The sequence below is a fragment of the Thamnophis elegans genome, chromosome 4 (assembly GCF_009769535.1).
Source record: "Thamnophis elegans isolate rThaEle1 chromosome 4, rThaEle1.pri, whole genome shotgun sequence".
In the NCBI taxonomy this organism is placed as follows: Eukaryota; Metazoa; Chordata; class Lepidosauria; order Squamata; family Colubridae; genus Thamnophis; species Thamnophis elegans.
This window is the reverse complement of record NC_045544.1, coordinates 78,500,586-78,520,292: the sequence shown is the minus strand read 5'-3', so window position 1 is coordinate 78,520,292 and position 19,707 is coordinate 78,500,586. Positions and strand designations below refer to the sequence as shown.

Sequence of the window (19,707 nt, the reverse complement as noted above, 5' to 3'; positions counted from 1 at the left end):
AAGAGGAAATCAAAGCCTGTGGGGATCATATCATGGCAAGGATAGGTTTGTCACTTGAAAGCTGATTTGGTTCAGACTGACAGTACCCATGTCTGGGGAAAAAGCTAACTTGATTATCAGGGCTAGAGACATGGTTATGATTGTATTGAACCATGTGGGTGGAATATAGGATGGTGCTTTCAGTATTCACAGGGCTAGGTCTAGCCTCTGTTTTCATCTATAATGACTAAGACTTCATACTGGAAGCTTTCCTTTTCATGCTTAGAAATATCAGTGGAAGAACTTGATGCTTTCTCTGCATGCCAGATGTAAGTGCCTGAGCCCTTAGCAATCTAATCAGCAGCAGCTCACATCCTATCTTAAGTCAATATCCCTGATAAATAACGCAATTGTTAAGGAGGCCAATTTCAATTTAAAGGATCCTTTTGCTATTGGTTTTTCTGTTCTCTTTAAAGAAAGTGTAGTTGATATTTTAGGAATTAATTTTGCTAGAGTAGCAAAATCCTTACCTTACTAAAAAAAAAAAGGGTGTGTGTGTGGATAAGGTAACGATAGAGGAACTGGATGTGAGGATGGGGCACCGAAGAACTACTTCCTGATGAAATCATGGGATTTGAAACTTCACTGATTCTGGCAACCAATTGGAGATATACAGTATGGATAGTCTATATTTGACTCCACTTGTCAGGAAAAGTTGTAAGGCAAGAAGCCAGACTATGGAGCCTCTGACTAAAATTGCCCTTAAGTAGGAATGTCCATGCTTGCCATATGAGAAATCTGATTTTTCTGCTGAGTAGAATTTTTGCCTACAGAAGATTCCAGATTCAATTTCTCGTAGAGCCCACTTGAGATATAGAGAATTTCCTGCCAGTAAATTTAGAGAACTGCACCCTGTCAACCTAAATCCTATTCCCTGAAAAGTAACAGCCATGTATTAACAAGGAAGCATAATGTGGCTGAAAGACAGAATCTTAGGCCATGTCTTCACCATAAACCAGTATCGTTAGGAACATTGGCAATCACAGGGTGGAGTAACTGATTCTCGACAATACTGTGAAACAGACCAGGGCTTGTTCTCCAATCTCGTCATGTTCCGTTTGTGATTTTTAGTAAAGACAAAGATAATGGAAGCATTAGGCAAGCTGTAGCTCATAAGGACAGCACTGCTGGATCAGCCCAAGATCTGGTTTAGATGTTTTGGTTTCACACTGAGGCCACTAGATGCTTCTGGAATGTTCATGTAATAATTGGTTTTAATGTATGAGGTTCTCCAGCAGCCCTTTCCAATTCCCCAAATAGTGTTGGGATCATTTTGTGGGGCCCTTTTAGGAGGGTTAAAAGGCAAGCCAACATACGCATTCTCATACTCATTCTGTCATCTCTCTTAACGGTTCCACCACAAATCTGCAAAGCCCTTATCCGCGGAGACATAAGCGCGAAGACTAATTCGCGCCGTTCTAAGCGCTAAGGAAAAACACGACCCTACCGCGATGACATAATCACGGAGGGCAAAATCGCGCATTCCCAAGCACTCAGTACCCTAAACCTAACGCTAAACCTAACGCTAAACCTAACCCTAAACCTAACCCTAACCCTAAACTTAACGCTAAACCTAACCCTAAACCTAACCCTAAACCTAACCCTAACCCTAAACCTAACCCTAAACCTAACCCTAAACCTAACCCTAAACCTAACCCCTAAACCTAACCCTAAAACAAACCCCTAAACCTAATCCTAACCCTTACCTTAATTGAAGTCGGCTTTCTGCCGCGGTGCCGTTTTAAAGCGCCCTTCTGTTGCCGCACTGTTGTCGCGGCGGTGATGACGCGCAGTGATGACGTCGCAGCTTTAGCACCGCGATTTTATCACCGCGATTTTGACTAGCGCGTTTTTGTCGTGCCACGCTCTTAACAGCCAGACTGAAAAGCCAGACTTGTTCATTCAGATGATTGCAACACAGCACTGGCCATACTTTTGGATTATTTGGGGGGCAGGCGGGTGGATGCTTCAGTCCACTTCCTCAAGGGAGTTGCACACTCCCAATTTGTATGTGTTACTCATTTATTCTGTAATTTGATATGTGGAATATAGATGGGCCAAGACTCAAGATACTTTTCCTGCACATATTTCTGATTTTAGTGCTAGTTCAGATTATGGCAGATTGACAGTGACGGCTGATAACGGTGGCCTGCCTGTCCTCTTCTGGAATTAGCATTCCATCCTGGGTAGAAATGCTATTATATGATGATTTGCCAGCTTTCCTTATGCCCTTTGCTCACCAGTCTGCTGCTCCCATTTCTGCATTTCCATTGCATCTGCCAGTTTTCTAACCACTTTGCCATCTGTTCTAATGAAAAATGGAAGCAACATATTGTTTTTGGCCTAGCCAACAATCTGAATATTACATCTTTTCCATGTCAAGTCCCACCTCGTTCATCCTTTTCTTTATTTCTACCTGATTAACCCATTTCTTTCTGCCTGCCCACCTGTATTTATGCTTCTGGGATGCCAAAGTAGACCCCTTTCTAAATGAGAAAATTTGAATGATTGCAGTGTGCGCTATTCCTTTCCTCAATATATTTCATTGCCTTACCTTTTTCTTTTTATATACTTATTACATAATTTCCCCAATAAAATAAAATACAAATTGAAAAGGAATGAGAAAGTGCAAAAATAAAAAGGAAGAAATTGGAATTAAGAAATATAAGAATGACTTCTGATCTTCTTTTCAATTGCAGTTTCATTATCCCTATCCCTAAGATGTTATACAAATCCCTTCAGCCCTCACTTAATCTTCAAATCCATAAATCATCATGCAATTTCTTTCTTCTTTCAGCAGAAATTTCCATAAAAGGTTTTCAGTCTTTCAAAAAAAAAAAAAGGTTTTGATTGTATTTTTTGTCTGGCCATTTCTGCAAGTTCTGAAATTTTTACAATCCATTTCTACTGCTTTACCCTTTTCAACTCTGCAAGTCATTCATTCACTGCCCAGATCACTTAGGGAATAAAATAAATAACAAAATAAAATTATTGTATTCAAACAGAGGCATAAACAAACATCCTGGGAAGATTAATTAAGAGAGAGGAAGCAATATAGTGAGTCTGCATCACTTACTTGTGGAAACTAACCATTTCAGGATACTCAGGGTCTAGAGAGAATTGACTGAAACTTACTCTGTTCAGAAATGTGATGATCCCAATTAGCCCTTATGCAGCTATGCAAACATAGCTTCCTAAGCACTGTGATTGCTAACCAAAAGCAAAATAATAGGAGTTACTGCTAGTATCTTTGGAATCTCCAGAGTTATCAAGAGAGCCCTCTTCAGCCGAGGCACAGGAGGATAATCTGGCAGACCATCGCTGGGTTGAGTTTCAGGATGTTGCTCCTGGGGATGTGGACAAGGCCATGAGAGCTGTGAGTGCCTCCACTTGTGTACTGGACCCGTGCCCCTCCTGGCTGGTTGCCAACAGCAGGGAGGTGACACGGGGCTGGATCCAGGCGGTTGTTACCGCCTCTCTTCGGGAGGGACTCTTCCCCTCCGCACTTAAAGCAGCGGTGGTGAGACCCCTCCTGAAGAAACCATCCTTGGATCCAGCCGCTCTCAACAATTACCGTCCAGTCTCCAACCTCCCCTTTGTGGGGAAGGTTGTCGAGAAGGTGGTGGCCTCCCAGCTTCAGCGGACCTTGGAGGAAACTAGTTACCTTGACCCATTCCAGTCCGGCTTCAGGCCTGGTTACAGCACAGAAACCGCTTTGGTCGCATTGACCGATGACCTCTGGAGAGCCAGGGATGGAGGCCATGCCTCCATCCTGGTTCTCCTTGACCTCTTGGCGGCTTTCGATACCATCGACCATGGTATCCTTCTGCGACGACTGTGGGAGGTGGGGGTGGGAGGCACTGTTTTGCAGTGGTTCTCCTCCTACCTCTCGGACAGGTCGCAGTCGGTGTTAGTTGGAGGGCAGAGATCGACCCCTAGGCCCCTAACATTTGGGGTGCCGCAGGGTTCGGTCTTATCCCCCCTACTATTCAACATCTACATGAAACCGCTGGGCGAGATCATTCGGAGGCACGGGATAAGATACTATCAATACGCGGACGATACCCAGTTGTATCTGTCCGCCCCGTGCCAACTCAATGAAGCGGTGGACGTGATGAGCCGGGGCCTTGAAGCCGTTAGGGACTGGATGAGGGCTAACAAACTGGTACTCAACCCGGATAAGACCAAGTGGCTGTTGTGTTTCCCAATAATTTGGCAGGTGTTCCATCACTCAGGCTGGGGGGTCAAACACTATACCCCTCAGACAGGGTTCGCAACTTGGGAGTCCTCCTGGACCCACAGCTGACCTTTGATCACCACTTGTCGGCTGTGACCAGGGGGGCATTTGCCCAGGTTCGCCTGGTGCACCAGTTGCGACCCTACCTGAACCGGGAGGCCCTCACAACAGTCACTCGTGCCCTTGTGACCTCAAGGCTGGAATACTGCAACGTGCTCTACATGGGGCTGCCCTTGAAGAGCATCCGGCGACTTCAGCTAGTCCAGAACGCGGCCGCGCGAGCGATTGTGGGTGCACCTCGGTTCACCCACATAACACCTATCCTCCGCGAGCTGCGCTGGCTACCTGTTGATCTCCGGGTGCGCTTCAAGGTGCTACTTACCACCCATAAAGCCCTTCATGGTAGTGGATCTGGGTACTTGAGAGACCGCCTCCTGCCAATTACCTCCTCGAGACCAATTCGATCACACAGATTAGGCCTCCTCCGAATTCCATCTGCCAGTCAGTGCCGACTGGCGACTACGCGGAGGAGAGCCTTCTCTGTAGTAGCTCCGACCCTGTGGAACGATCTCCCCGTGGAGATCCGTACCCTCACCACCCTCCAGACCTTCCGCACAGCCCTTAAGATCTGGCTATCCCGTCAGGCCTGGGGTTAGATTGTAATCCGTCCCCACCCGAATGAATGAATGTTGTGTTTTATTTTTAATTATGTATTGTTATATGTTTTACTGTTTGTGTTCCCCCCCCTATGGATTGTAAGCCGCCCTGAGTCCCCCCAGGGAAAAGGGCGGCCTATAAATAAACTTTCCTATTCCTATTCCTATTCATTGGCAAAAGTAAGATCCTATTTAAGAGATGTGGTGGCTCAGTGGCTAAAACACTGAGCTTGTTGATCAGAAAGATCAGCAATTCAGCTGTTCAAATCCCTAGCACCATGTAACATGCCAGCCACGTGACTATGGAGACATCTTTGGACAATTCTGAGTCTTTGGCTTTGAAACGGAGATGAGCATCGCCCCCTAGAGTCAAAAATGACTAGCACATACCTTCCTTTACCTTCACCTTAAGATCCTATTTGGGTCAATATTTTTTTTAACATCCAAGGTGAAGACAAAAGATTGATTCAGATTGTGTGAAAAACTGATGTGAGATATAAACATGCAAATTTCATGTTAATTTAGATGCATGTCAAAAACATTTTTTATGAGGGACAGAAGGACTGAGATCAGATGCAGAAATCCTAGGTCTAAAGGTGTGTTATAGCAACAAAGCAGAAATATAGCTAGTCTTTGATGTATAATCTTTCATTTCGTGACCATTTGAAGTTACAACGGCACTTGAAAAAGTGACTTATGACTTTACAGAAACAACCATTGCAACATCCCAACGGTGATGTGATCAAAATTTGGGAGTTTGGCAACTAGCATGTATTTATGACAGTTGCACTGTCCCGTGGTCATATGATCACCGTTTGTAACATTCTCAGATGGCTTCCGACAAACAAACTCAATGGGGGAAGCCAGATTGGCTTAACAACCGCAAGTTATTCATTTAACAACTGTGGCAGAAAAAGAAGATCATAAAATGAGGCACTTAACATCTTGCTGAAAATTTTGGCCTCAATCGTGGTCGTAAGTCAAGGACTACCTATATCAGTTATCGATAAATCTACAGATAAACAATCAGCTCTCCATCCATTAGGACACAACGGCAGGAGGAAGAGAGATAAGACTGGTATTTGAGGACTATTATCTACTTGGTTTAGGGGATGTGGTTAGCAGTTATTAGTTTTCTGTTCTAATGATAACTTTTCAAATATCTAATAAAACTAGATGTGCCCTGAAATCTCTGCCTGATAGCCTTCTAATTTTGAATATCAATCTGACATTGATATTCGCTCTGGCATTTAGCACATTGCTCGTTTTTATATATTTGTAATTGTTTTGTATGTTTGTATATTAAATGGTGCACTGTGTACCATAGCATGATAAGCAGCCTAAAAGCATTTCAAATAAATAATTGCTTCCTCTGATGGGCCCAGATCAAAGTTTGCTTTTCTCCTAAGCTTTATTTTTCTCTGTTTTTCTTCTTCCCCTCCTCTAGGTGAGGTGGACCAAAACTGCTGGCAGCGCCTCGGACAAATTCCAGGAGACATCGGTGTTGAATGAAACGCTTCTGATTGAGAAGATCCAGAGGCTTCAGGGGGGTCGTTATTACTGTAAAGCAGAGAATGGGGTTGGGGTCCCTGCCATCAAGTCCATTCGAGTAGATGTGCAGTGTAAGTCATTTTGTGGCCATCCAAGACTTCCCACAGTTCTACTGCGTGTGTCTTGATCATTTCACGAGTGAAATTCTGCATTGACCTAGACTCATTCTCATACCTCTAACGCAAAGGAATAGGCTTTGTTTTATCCATGCTCCCTTTCCTGAAAGTGCTGTTCTTGGACAAAACGTCTTCATAAACTTAGTCATGCCCTTAGATAAGAAGGGTTGTGTACTATAGTCAGTGAAAGAGGTGGCATTCAGCCAGTTCTGACAGGGTCTGGAGAACCGGTAAGTGGAAATTTTAAGTAGTCTGGAGAACTGGCAAATAAAATGGCCCAGATTTCTTTTATTTGACTGTGGTCATGATTGCAGTTCTTCCTACTATTCGTCAAGGTCATTCCCTTTACACAAAAGTGTCAATTCACCCAATTGCACAAATAAGCATATAAATGATACAATAAATATGAGAACACAATGATTAAACCCCAAGCCTATCTTAATATTTTAATAAAATGGTAGAATTCCAATCTACTCTTTGGTATAGAATTCACTAGAGTATTTATGAATGAAGATCTCTAATGAACAACACTCTTCGTGTGACAGTCTCTTATGCTGGCTGATGGTTCACAGAGCTCTGTGATGGCGAACCACTGGCACACGTGCCACAGGTGGCACGCAGAACCATTTCTGAGGGAACACGAGGCATTGCCCTGTCAGCTCCAGCACACATGTGGGTGCTGGCTAGCTGATTTCAACCTTGATGTTCGGCAGTTTTTCTCCCTCTGGAGGCATCAGGGAAGCCTCCTGAAGCCTCCGGAGGGTCAAAAATGGCCCAATGTGCAAACCGGAAGTTGGAAGTGAGAAAACAGGCCATTTCTTGAAGGACATCCAGGGTGTGGGGGAGGCTATTTTCACCCTCCCCAGGCTCTGAGAAAACCTCTGGAGTCTGGGGAGAGCGGAAAATGGGTCCACCGTGGCATCAAGTGCCAAAAGTGGGTTGAGGGTGGTTGGGTTGCATGCACATGCGTAGGATCACATGCGCATGCATCGGCGGTTGGCACGCATTGATGGGGGGATTGGCACACATGCATGGAGGGTTGACGTGCATGCGTGGGGGGTTGTGTGTATGCGTATGGGGTAGGGTGCATAGAATTATGGGTGTTGGCATGCGTGTGCATGACCCCCCCATGCTCCCCCCCTTTATGGCACGCGATGGCACGCGATCTCTGACATAGTTCTTAAAAGCTCTTAAAAGTTAAAGTTCCTCTTAAAGTCTAGTTTCAAATCCTTGTAAATTGATTCTAGCCCTATTCTCTCAAGCAATAGAGAAAGTCCCCTCCTCCTTCTGTATGATAGCTCTTCAGATATTTGAAGATGGCTATAATCTGTCACTTGGTCATTTTATTTTGGGGCTGAACATACTCCTATCCTTTCCATTCCTGACAATCATCCCTGACCAGACTTGATTTTAGACACTTCACCATCTTGGTAGTCCCTCTTTGAAATGTCTCCAATATGTCACGTCTCTTTGAAAGTGATGTGCCCAAAACCAGATACAGTTCTACACAAGGGTCTCATCTAGGCAGAGTACAGTAGAAAAAAATTACTTCCCATGTTCTACGGGAAATCCTCAATTTACAACAGTTCATTTAGTGACCATTTAAGGTTACAACCACACTGGAAAAAGGGACTTATGATCATTTTTCACACTTTTGGCCGTTGCAGCATCCCCATGGTCATGTGATCAAAATTCAGACACTTAACAACTGACTCATACTTATGACGGTTGCACTGTTCCTGGGTCATTTGATTCTCTTTTGCGACTTTCTGACAAGCAAAGTCAATGGGAAAACCAAATTCACTTAACAACCCTGTTACTAACCGAATAACTGCAATGATTCACTTAACAAATGTGGCCAGAAATGTCATTAAAGGGGGAAAAGCACACTTAACAACTGTCTCGCTTAGCAACATAAATTTTGGGTTTCATTGTGGTTGTAAATCAAGCACTATCTGTATTCTCTGTGCTCCTGTTAAAAAGGCCTTTGCCTTTTTTACATTACGTTGCTGGCTCACGTTGAATTTATAATTGATAAGGACTATTTCATGTATACTACTGCGAAGCCTGGTTTCTCCCATTCCCTTGCCTAGAGGAGATCTTTGTGTAGAATTGTATGTAGTTCTGGGCACATCACTTTCAAAGGGACAGTGACATACTGGAGAAATTTTGAAGATCTATCAAGATGGTGAGTCCCTTGGATTGCAAGGCGATCAAACCGGTCAGTACTAGAGGAGATCAACCCTGACTGCTCTTTTGAAGGCCAGATCCTGAAGATGAAACTCAAGTACTTTGGCCACCTAATGAGAAGAAAGGACTCACTAGAGAATAACCTAATGCTGAAAAAGATTGAAGGTGAAAGAAGAAAGGGACGACAGAGAATGGGGTGGCTGGATGGAGTCACTGAAGCAATTGATGTGAGCTTAAATGGACTCAGAGGATGGTAGAGGATAGGAAAGCCTGGAGGAGCATTGTCCATGGGGTCGCAATGGGTCAGGCATAACTTCGCAACTAACAACAACAATCAAGAAAGTGAAGTGTCTAAAATCAAGTTTGATCAGGAATGATTGTCAGGAATGGAAAGGATCTAGGAATGTTCAGCCTACAAATAAGATGACTGAGAGTCATTAATGTAACCTTCAAATATCTGAAGAGCTGTCATACAGAAGAAGCAACTTTATTGCTTGAGAGAATAGGGCTAGAGCCAGTTTACAAGGATGACTTGCATAACTTTTAATAGGAGATCAGATAAATTCACAGAGATCAAATAAATTAGATAAATGTATGAATTGATAACTTCAGAGCTTAAATTTAAAAAAAATGCAGTTTGTTTAATGTCAGTTGTGGGGAAAACATCAGTATGCCTTGGGGTTCTGTTTGTGGGTACTCCAGAGGTAATTGGTGCTGGTTAAAATGCACCCTGGCCTGATCCTGGAAGACTTTTCTTACATTGATAATCCCCTGTTCAAATATCTAGTAATGAATGATATAATTATCCCCACTTTCCTGCTTTCCTGAAATGTTTCTACTGGTTTGATAAATACACATCTTGCTTCCTCCCAGGTGACTGGCAGCAATCGCAGGTTGCTAAAGAAATTTTTTATAGGTCTCTGAAAGCTACTGGTGCCTCCTGCCAGCTGAATCAGCTAGCGAAGAGCAGTGTTTTTTCCCCAAGAAAATGTTGTGACAATATACAGTTAAACGTTTCACATTTTACTTCACAAGCCTGTCCCGTCCCTCCCCAAAAGACCATCCTTACCTGTATATTACTTTTAATTATATATGTACAAAACATTAGCATAAGGAGCCCCTTTTGGTGCCAACTGCAGAGGAGTTTTTAAAATCTTTTCTAGGAAATTTATGCTCTTTTCTTGAAATATTTAGGAGAAGCTTCACCAACTTGCCATCCTCCTCATTGTTTGGAAATTTGGGATATTGATTCTCTGCCAATTTTGTTAAGGCTTTTCTTCTTGTACTCTTCTATTATACAGCTTCCCTGTGCTTTTTTTTTGCTTCTTTAATTTTATTTACCACAGATCATTGATCTTGGGTTATTAAAGAGTCCCATCTCAAAAGGGAATTGATTTCTTGTGCAGTTTCCCTTTGCTTCTAGGTTGGAGCTTGGATCTAAGCTGATGCAGAGTCCCGCTCTTCTTCCTATATTTCTTACCTTTAGCGCTATGGGGTAAATTGGGTGGCCAAGGGCTTTTCAATACTAACATCTACTCTACAGATGGACTTGGTAATATGCCTCTTGCTGTGTGGTGTGTGTGTGTGTGTGTGTGTGTGTGTGTGTGTGTGTGTGTGTTTGTTGCTGTCCCAGAAAAGAATTTGCATTTTTTTTTTAAACTCTTTGTTCTATGGATAGATAGACGAATGAGAGAATAGGAAAGGACTAGATTAGTCCTTACCAGTGCTGGCCTTAACTGCTTATTTCAAGACATTGTCTTCTTTGTTGGTCATTAATATGCAACAAACATTCCCTTTCATTTACTGTTGATGGACAGTTACTTCCAAAAGTGCTTTTTCAAGAGGCAACAGGACTTCCTGGTCTTTCTCTGAAGATGTTAGTAATAGCAATAGCAGTTAGACTTATATACCGCTTCATAGGGCTTTCAGCCCTCTCTAAGCGGTTTACAGAGTCAGCATATGATCGCCACAGTCTGGATCCTCATTTCACCCACCTCGGAAGGATGGAAGGCTGAGTCAACCTTGAGCCGGTGGGATTTGAACCGCTGAACTGCAGATAGCAGTCAGCTGAAGTGGCTGCAGTACTGCACTCTAACCACTGCGCCACCTCGGCTCCTCCAATGTTTTGCTTCTCATCCAAGAAGCTTCTTCAGTCTGAAGCGAAACATTTTCAAAGAAAAACCAGCAAGTCCAGTTGCCTCTTGAAAAAGCACCTTTGGGACAACCAGGACCTGGATGACTGAGAATCTCCATAAATGTTTAAAGTTACTTGTGCCTTTCAGATACGATTATATCGTATCTGAAACAATTTGTTTCAATTTATTTGCTCAGAATTGTGATGTTTCAGTGTCTCTTTCTCGATCAAGTTGTAATTATTCCTGACACTTGGAAAAAGTACAATGCACGTACCAGTAGTCTTTGACTAACAACAGTTTGTTTAGTGACCTTTCAATGTTACAACATCACTCTTACGACCATTGCAGGATTCCCATGGTCACAGGATCAAAGTTTTGGCTGCTTGGCAATTGGTTCATATTTATGATGGTTGCAGGGTCTTGCAATCATGTGATCACCTTTTGCAACCTTCTTACCAACACAATCAATGGGGAATCCAGATTCATTTAACAACCATGCTACTAATTTAACAACAGGAACGATTCACTTAACAACTGCAGCAAGAAAGGTCATCAAATGGAGCAAAACTCACTTAACAAATGCCCCACTTAGCAATAGAAATTCTGGGCTCAATTGTGGTCGTAAGTCGAGGGCTACCTGTATAGAACTAGCCACAGATTCCAGATGTGACTATACTGCAGCCAAGGAAAGTTCAGACCAGTTGCAAACATGATCCTTTATTCGTGAGATTTCCTCAATACAAATACAGTGGATTAGTACTAAAAATTGAAATTAGTCAACTTTTTGTCCAAATTCCTAAGCAGCTTCCAGTTTTCAGAAAAATCTCAGGTCATTCATCCATATAAACGTGTTCCAAAGCTTCACATAAATCCCTGTAGAAGAAACTCAGCCAATCTGCTGCTACATTTCAGTCAGTGCCAGCAAAGCAGGTCTGCTGAAGATCCAGAAAACTGCCTCCACTAGCACAAAGTCACCAGACATCATTATTAATTAGGGAAGCTTTTCCTTGGAGCTTTTCCATGCTGGGAGGAAGAGATAGGAAAGCCAGATGGAAAGTGGGGACATTTAAAAGTTATATTGATATTGAAACAACCCACATGGTTGTATCAATTGGCAAGCTAATAACTATGGGTTGAATTAAGCTCTGATAGAGTTTTATTAAAAATGTGTATTACTGTAGGCATTGGTGTATCCAGCTAGAAATAGATGAAGTGCTTTGAGTACTTCAAAATATTATTTAAAAAATTAAGTACAATTCTTTCTGTAGTCACCATTTCTACTGTCATCAGTGTTTGCAAAGATTTAATACTTTTAATAATTCCCTTTTTTTGCTGAGACATGCTGAGGCTTAAGTGAAAAGAACAGACACTTGCTTTTCTATTGCGTTCAGAGACTGCTTGGAAAACAAGGAAGAAAGATGGCATTCATGAGTAAAATTTTGGTTTTCTTCAGAATTTTTGAAGAGGGCAATTTTTGTACTTTGATTTCTTTCAGTTGGAAGAGTGATTGGTGAATTTGCAACTAGCTGCATTGGTTTGGATATCAGGATAAATAAGGATGAGAAAGGAGGATAAGAAAGGAGGAAAGAGCCAGTCTGGTGTAATGGTGTACTAGTTAAGGCATCAGGTGAGAAACTTGGAGACTGAATTCTAGTCCTGTCCTTAGGCATAAGGCCAATTGAATGACCTTGACCCAATCACTCTCAGCTCCAGAAAGGTGGCAATAGCAAACCACTTCCAAAATCTTACCAAGAAAATTGCAATGACTTGTCCAGCAGGTTACCAGAAGTCAGAGGCATCTATCTATCTATCTATCTATCTATCTATCTATCTATCTATCTATCTATCTATCTATCTATCTATCTATCTATCTATCTATGAGAAAAGTAGCATCACACAAGCAGGACAGGGATTTTTGAGGCTTGTAGTTCCTACAGGACCCAAAAAGGGATGTGGTGGCTCAGTGGCTAAGATGCTGAGCTTGTTGATCAGAAAGGTCCGCAGTTCAGTGGTTCGAATCCCTAGTACCATGTAATGGAGTGAGCTCCTGTTACTTGTCCCAGCTTTTGCCAACCTAGCAGTTCAAAAGCACGTAAAAAATACAAGTAGAAAAAAAGGGAACCACCTTTGATGGGAAGGTAACAGCGTTCCGTGCGCCTTCGGCATTTAGTCATGCTAGCCACATGACCACGGAGACATCTTTGGACAGTGCTGGTTCTTTGACTTTGAAACAGAGATGAGCACTGCCCCCTAGAGTCGGGAACAACTAGCTCATATGTGCAAGGGGAATCTTTAAGACTTAGTGAATACTAGATGGGAGAAATCATCTTTAAAATAATAAAGACATGAACTTGAATTAAAGGATACTCTGGCAGAGTTTGCACATTTAAATATGAGGAGCTTAAATCACTTCAACTTATTTTAATCATTCACTTTGACACAGTGAGGGTCTCCCCCCCCCATACTCCAAAGTGGTCTGGTGAGAGATTAGAGCTGTCACTGGAGACTGATAGGAAATTAAAGGTCCCTGGGATGAAGTGCAGGTGAGAACTTATTACATGAAGAGTTTTGGGGGCAGAAAAAATGTCCAGGTGAAATGGCCAAGGGTAATTCACCTTGTTATAACTGCTTTGCAGCATCAAAAATGAATGAGAGTTAGGCAGCAGACAATTAAGATTTAGATCAGGTGAATTTTATTGCTGCCCCATTTGCATGTCATTGTTTAAAGCCCAGTGATGCTATTTCAGCTATTTCATTGTCACTGATATTTTTTCTTCTTTCTTTAGCTTGTGGAAGGAACAAGGCAAAGAACAGTTCTGAAGCCCATCCAAGTAGGAACTGCTGCAAAGGATGATCAAAATGCAGAGGAAACAAATAGCAATGACCCCATATTTTCTCACTTGAATGATGTGATCACAAAGCACTTGGGAAAAGAACATAAATATTTAGTTACAGTAGAAAGACCCCATTCTCCCATTAATGTAGACAAGAGTTTATGTAGACATTGGCACAAATAGCTTTGTGCATAACAGAATATGCATAACAATCCAGAATGCATTAGTCATTCTTTTGATTGACTCTACGTATCTCATCTTAGGTCATTGTGGGAACTCAAATATGATTTATAAAATAAAGTGGAATCCTGATGCTTATTTAGGAGCCATCCAGGAAGGTAACATTAAAAAAGTTTGCCTAGATTAACTCGAACATGATATTAAGATTAGTATATTTGGTTGAAACTCCTTACAAAGCAGGGATGTGCAGTCACTAGAGGCAAGGGAGGCATGGCCTCACCAGTCATGAGGAAAAGGAAAGAATTTTAAAGAGTTTTTTTAAATAATTAAAGCCAAGGTAGTTGCTGCCAGATTCACAGTGACTTGGAACAGTGCTTTGTGTTAACCATAGGAGGAGGCCAGAGAACTAGGGGCCTCTTTTGCATAAGGAATTTTTCACCTTTTAAGAGTTAAGCAAGGGTTAATAAGCAAAAAATTCCTTATGCAAATGAGGCACGTGTTCTCTCGCCTCCTGTAGAGGGCATTTTTAGAGGCTTTTTAGAGTTCTCTGGGAGCAACTAGCTCAGTGTGACAGAGCTCTGGCCTTTCATAAGGGCAGGGCAGGGCAGGGCAGGGCAGGGAGAAGCAGAGTTGAAATTGTCTCTGAAACAGCTGGAAAAGGTGCGTGTGTGGGGAGGGGGAAGGAATTAAAAAAGTTTGATCGGAAGGCAGCAGGGGAAGGGGGGGTATGGCAGAGGAGCTGCTTTCAAGCCTTTGGAAAATATATCCAATCCAACTTCTGTGTTTGTGTTTGAGAGTGAGTGAATGAGAGAGGGATCCAAGTTCTCTGTGTGCGTGTGTCTGTTTGAGAGAGGGGGAGGGAGGGAGAGAGGGAGGAAGGAGGGGGAGGGAGAAGAAAAAGAATGGGAAAACTTATTTTGCAAGGGGGAAAAATGCTGTCACTTTAAATCGGAGCATGCCTGGCTGTGGAATTCTGGGAGTTGAAGTCCACAAGTCTAAAAAGTGCCTCACCAGGCCTAAAGCTGACCGCACATCACTGTTACAAAGTATATAAGAAGTCCCTCTAATCTGGCTCTACATCTCTTTTATGTTTTCCTCTGCCATTTTCAATATTACTACTTGGCTAAAAAAAAAAAATCTGCCCTTGTGTCTGAATACACTTCTAGTATTATCAGGCTAAGAAATATCAACTTTTATTACAAAGACTGGCTCTTCAAAACATGTGCCCTCATTAAAATATACAAATTGACTGGTCTAGGCACATGTCTAATGGACAATATTTGTTTTTAGCAGAAAGTAGTATCTTGTCTTGAAACCAGAGTTACAGACTTATATATAGCTAAATCAATATTTTAAATGTCAATAGCATATAAGACCCTTATGGAGAGGGCGGGGGAAAGGAGCCTTCAGGTGCTCTGTGGTCACATGCTTCAAATATGTAAGGACTTTTCTTTAGTGGTATCTTTTACAAAGGCTCTGCATTTGGTCCTCATTAGCGTACATCTGGATTTTTTCTCCACTGAGTTTAATGATTATCCATCTCCCCAACCCCAGAGTGCACAAATACACATACCCGCAACTGTCTGAAAGCAGGGACATATGATGCATATTGACAACTTTCATTAATCTGGTTTGGCTCTGTCTCTCCTCATTAGCAGAACATTAAATGAAGCGGGAACCTAAATGGATGGCAAGAATTAGATTATTTAATTCAAGGGTTCTTTGCTCCTTTAATCTACTCAATCTTGAAAGTTATCTTGGGACCAGAAGTCTTATTATGATGCACTGAATTAGTGTTATTACCAGAATTACACACTGAATCTTACCTGCAGGATTTTGGTTCACACAATGAGCAGAGACTTGTAATATTCAATTTTGTCCCATGTAAAAATAATATTGGGGACCAAGGAGACTGCTTTTTATCAGGTTGGATCATTGGTTCACCAAAAAATATTGTTTACTGGGAGTGTATCTTTAAGGGTTTTTTTAAATAAGTAAGTGGTTTCAGTATTATCTGGAGATGGCAAGGATTTAATTTGACCCTTCTGAATTTAAAGAATATGCCCAAATACTAAGTTATACTGTTTCTATAATGATAGATATATCAGCCAGGAAAAAATCAAAAGCAAAACAACCTATGGAGGCAATATCTTTATTGTACTAACCAAAATTTAGTATTAATTGCAAGCTTTCAAGTTTCTTAAAAGTTCTAATAAAGTGAAATAGTTAAAAAGCAAGAAAATGAACATGAGATTTGGGGCTAATATAGCAATAGCAATAGCAGTTAGACTTATATACCGCTTCATAGGGCATTCAGCCCTCTCTAAGCGGTTTACAGAGTCAGCATATCGCCCCCACAGTCTGGGTCCTCATTTTACCCACCTCGGAAGGATGGAAGGCTGAGTCAACCTTGAGCCGGTGAGATTCGAACAGCCGAACTGCAGTTAGCAGTCAGCTGAAGTGGCCTGCAGTACTGCACTCTAACCACTGCGCCACCCCGGCTCTTAATAATATATATGAAATAAGAGTCAACATCTTCAGAGAGCTATATCTTTACAAAACCCCTTGCTATAATTCAGAAACATTTTGCACCCTGCTGTGTTGGACAACATCCAAATTGCATTCCTTGAGGCTGATAAAGATTTTTAAGAAATATGAAAACTTGCAGAGATGATAAAATATTGGTTGAGCAAATAAAGATATTCCCCTTGTGGGGTTTTGAGCAGGTCCTGCTTAAATTGCTTTTCATTGTGATTAATTTCTGTTTGCATGAAGATTTTTGAATGGAGGAGCAGTCAATAGTGTGATTAAAGAATAACTCTTAAAGTTCTTGATTTTATGCTAAATATAGATCAACTCCAATTCTAGCATGAACATGACACTAACTGAAACCTCTGGCTTTAATGTAGAACCAAATGATTGCAAACCATATACAGAAACCTAATTTAAAATGTTAAATTTTATTTAAAAAGAACAAATTGGGGTTGGCTAGAAAGTGAGATTTAAAATGTCTTTCTGGTTGAGAGATCATGTAAGATGCAAGATTAAAGCATATCTTTTCACTAGTGGTACCTCAGTTGATGGAGCAAGAACTTCATTCAAACTTTAAAAAGCTGCAGTTCAAAGAAACTACAAAGTATCATTAGTAGAATAAAAGTGATGAACAGATGCATTTGGCAGGCTAGGCAGAAACAACCAGATCTGGCATCAAGTTTTCACAAGCATTATTAAAGATCTCCACTCCACAATGACAAACAAAATACAAAGCACTTGAATTTTATCAACTGGCACAAAGCCGGACACAGTGCTTAAAATATCAATACACCAAGTTAAAAATAGCCTATCTCCTGTTTTCTTTCGCCATCTGGCTTGCTAAAAGACAACAGAATGCACAATTTATTCAAAGGACTTCTGTGACATGTTCACTAGCCCCAGGACAAAATGAGCTTTTCAATCTTCTGGGGCCAGATAATTTACAGACAGCAGTCCTTGTAGTATTTACTGATCAATCTGGCAAATGCAATTTATCTTATTCCTCATTTAGCTGTTTTAGAAAAGCTCAGTTGCTATGCAGATACCTAGCAGATAGCTAACCTTACTTCAAAAGGACCCAAATGTACTTTTTCAAGAAGCAACTGGACTTTTCTGGTTTTTCTTTGAAGATATTTCTCTTCTCATCCAAGAAACGTCTTCAGCTTTAGGGAGGTATCATTTTGAGAATTATTAGTTCGCCTGGTGGGTAGAATGACGACTTCCAAACTACCTTCCTTTTCCTCTGTATCTGGAACATTGGGTGGCCCACAGGCATTCCACATTCCTAAATCTCATCAACAATCTCTCTGGATTCCCTCCTTCTTTCTTTTCTTTGCAGATTTGGACAAGCCCGTCCTTACTGTCCATCAAACTATCAGTGATGTCCGTGGGAGTTTTTATCATGAGAAGACAGTCTTCCTTCGATGCACAGTCAGCTCTAATCCACCTGCTCGCTTCATCTGGAGAAGGGGTTCTGAGACACTTTCCCACAGTCAGGATAATGGAGTGGATATCTATGAACCATTGTACACAGAGGTGAGATAGATGTTCTCGCTCCACATGCTTTTTGGACATTCAGGGGAACTTGGATTTTCTTGTGGCAACATATAGGTTTCAAGAATAGTACTGTAGTCACTGAGTCTTATCTCCGTGAACTTGTCTAATCTTGTTTTTAAAAACTTCCAGGTTCAATAGTTTAACTGCACATAGTGTGAAGAGATACAATCTTTTATCTTGAATCTCCTACTATTCAGTTTTATTGGATGATCCCAAGTTGTAATATGAGAGAGGAAATAACTAATGTATGTTAATTTCCTTTACATCATGCCCAATTTTATCTACTTAATCATCTCTACCTTTTTTTCTGTTTAAAAACTAATGCAAATATGTATTTTTTTTCATAGAGGGTTGTTTCTGCAACCTTGACCATTTTAATTATTCTTTTTCCCCACTTTCTGCAGCTTTACATGTAAAACTTCCACTATGTGTGCACCATAGATTCTTATAAGGCTTCTGGTTTCTGATGAACCCCAATAAAGATTTTTTTAATGCAACATAAAAGCCACTGCTCTTTCTTTGATTGATTTACAATGGTATCAAGCAAAGATTCCTATAGTGCAGTACTTCAAATTACATAACTATTTATGTGATGCTGTGTGGATGGATTATTTCAGTGTTTGTTTACCTAGAACTCTGTATGCTAATAATGCTTGATATGGGCCTGTAAATCCTGAACTAAGTCAGGGGTGAAATCAACTTACCTTCGCTACTGGTTCACAAAGGTGAGTCCATGCGATACCTCCGCGCATATGCAGGACCTTCCACGCATATGCACAATGTCAAAAACAAGACTTAATGAGCCTCCGAACGCCACTGCTACTGGTTTGCCTGAACTGGATAGAACCAGCTGAATTGCACCACTGAACTAAGTCCTAAAAGTGAATTAAGAGATGCTAAGATTGGAGGAAGAACTACAACAGTATAACATTAAAGAGAAGGAACGAGGTCAAGAAAGATATTAACTCAGCAAAGTTAACAGACATGATAAATGGGAGAGACAGAAAGGAATGAAAGAAAATGGGCAGATTTGACAAACCCTGTGTACAAGTTCAAAATTCACAGCCCAGCATTCTTGATACAGCTCTGCTGCCGAAAGAAATCAATTTCAAAGACACTCGATCTGTCTTTCTGTCTGTCTATCCATGTATAAAAGTTTGCTTTTGTTACTTTATATTATTTATGTCCATTTAAAGGATAAAAGCTTGTAGCTAAAAAAAAATGTTTTTAAGAGACTTCTTCTTGTAAGAAACAGCTTGTTGAGTACTAAGGAAAAACTCCACATTGGTCTTTTTAAGTATAAGTATAATCTTTATTGTCATTGTACTTAAATGCAACGAAATTGGTTTTAACCTCACTGGTGCAAAATTATAGCAGAAATGAAAAAATAAAAAAAAACCTAGTGTATGCATGGAGTGATTGTGGTTGTATTTAAAAGTCTCACAGCCTAAGGATAGAAACTATCTTTAAACCTGTTTGTTCCACTGGCTATACCTTGATGTCTGCTACCTGATGGTAGAAGTGCAAAGAGACACTGACCAGGGTGTGAATCATTTCTGAGTATCTTCCTTACTCTGCTAAAGCAGCGAGATCTGGCGATGTCATTCAGTGTTGTCAGAGGGCAACCAATGGTTTCTTGTGCTGAATTTATCACTCTCTGTAGTGCCTTCCTGTCTGCAG

General features: G+C 41.2%; 1 protein-coding gene across 1 annotated transcript in view; it reads left to right on the top strand.

Moving 5' to 3' along the window:
- The window catches only part of MDGA1 (MAM domain containing glycosylphosphatidylinositol anchor 1), a 334,259-nt gene that overhangs the window by 107,077 nt on the left and 207,475 nt on the right, over positions 1–19,707 (top strand). Inside the window, 2 exon segments of the mRNA XM_032216752.1 lie at positions 6,380–6,554; positions 17,810–18,006. Coding sequence (XP_032072643.1) covers positions 6,380–6,554; positions 17,810–18,006 — 372 coding nt within the window.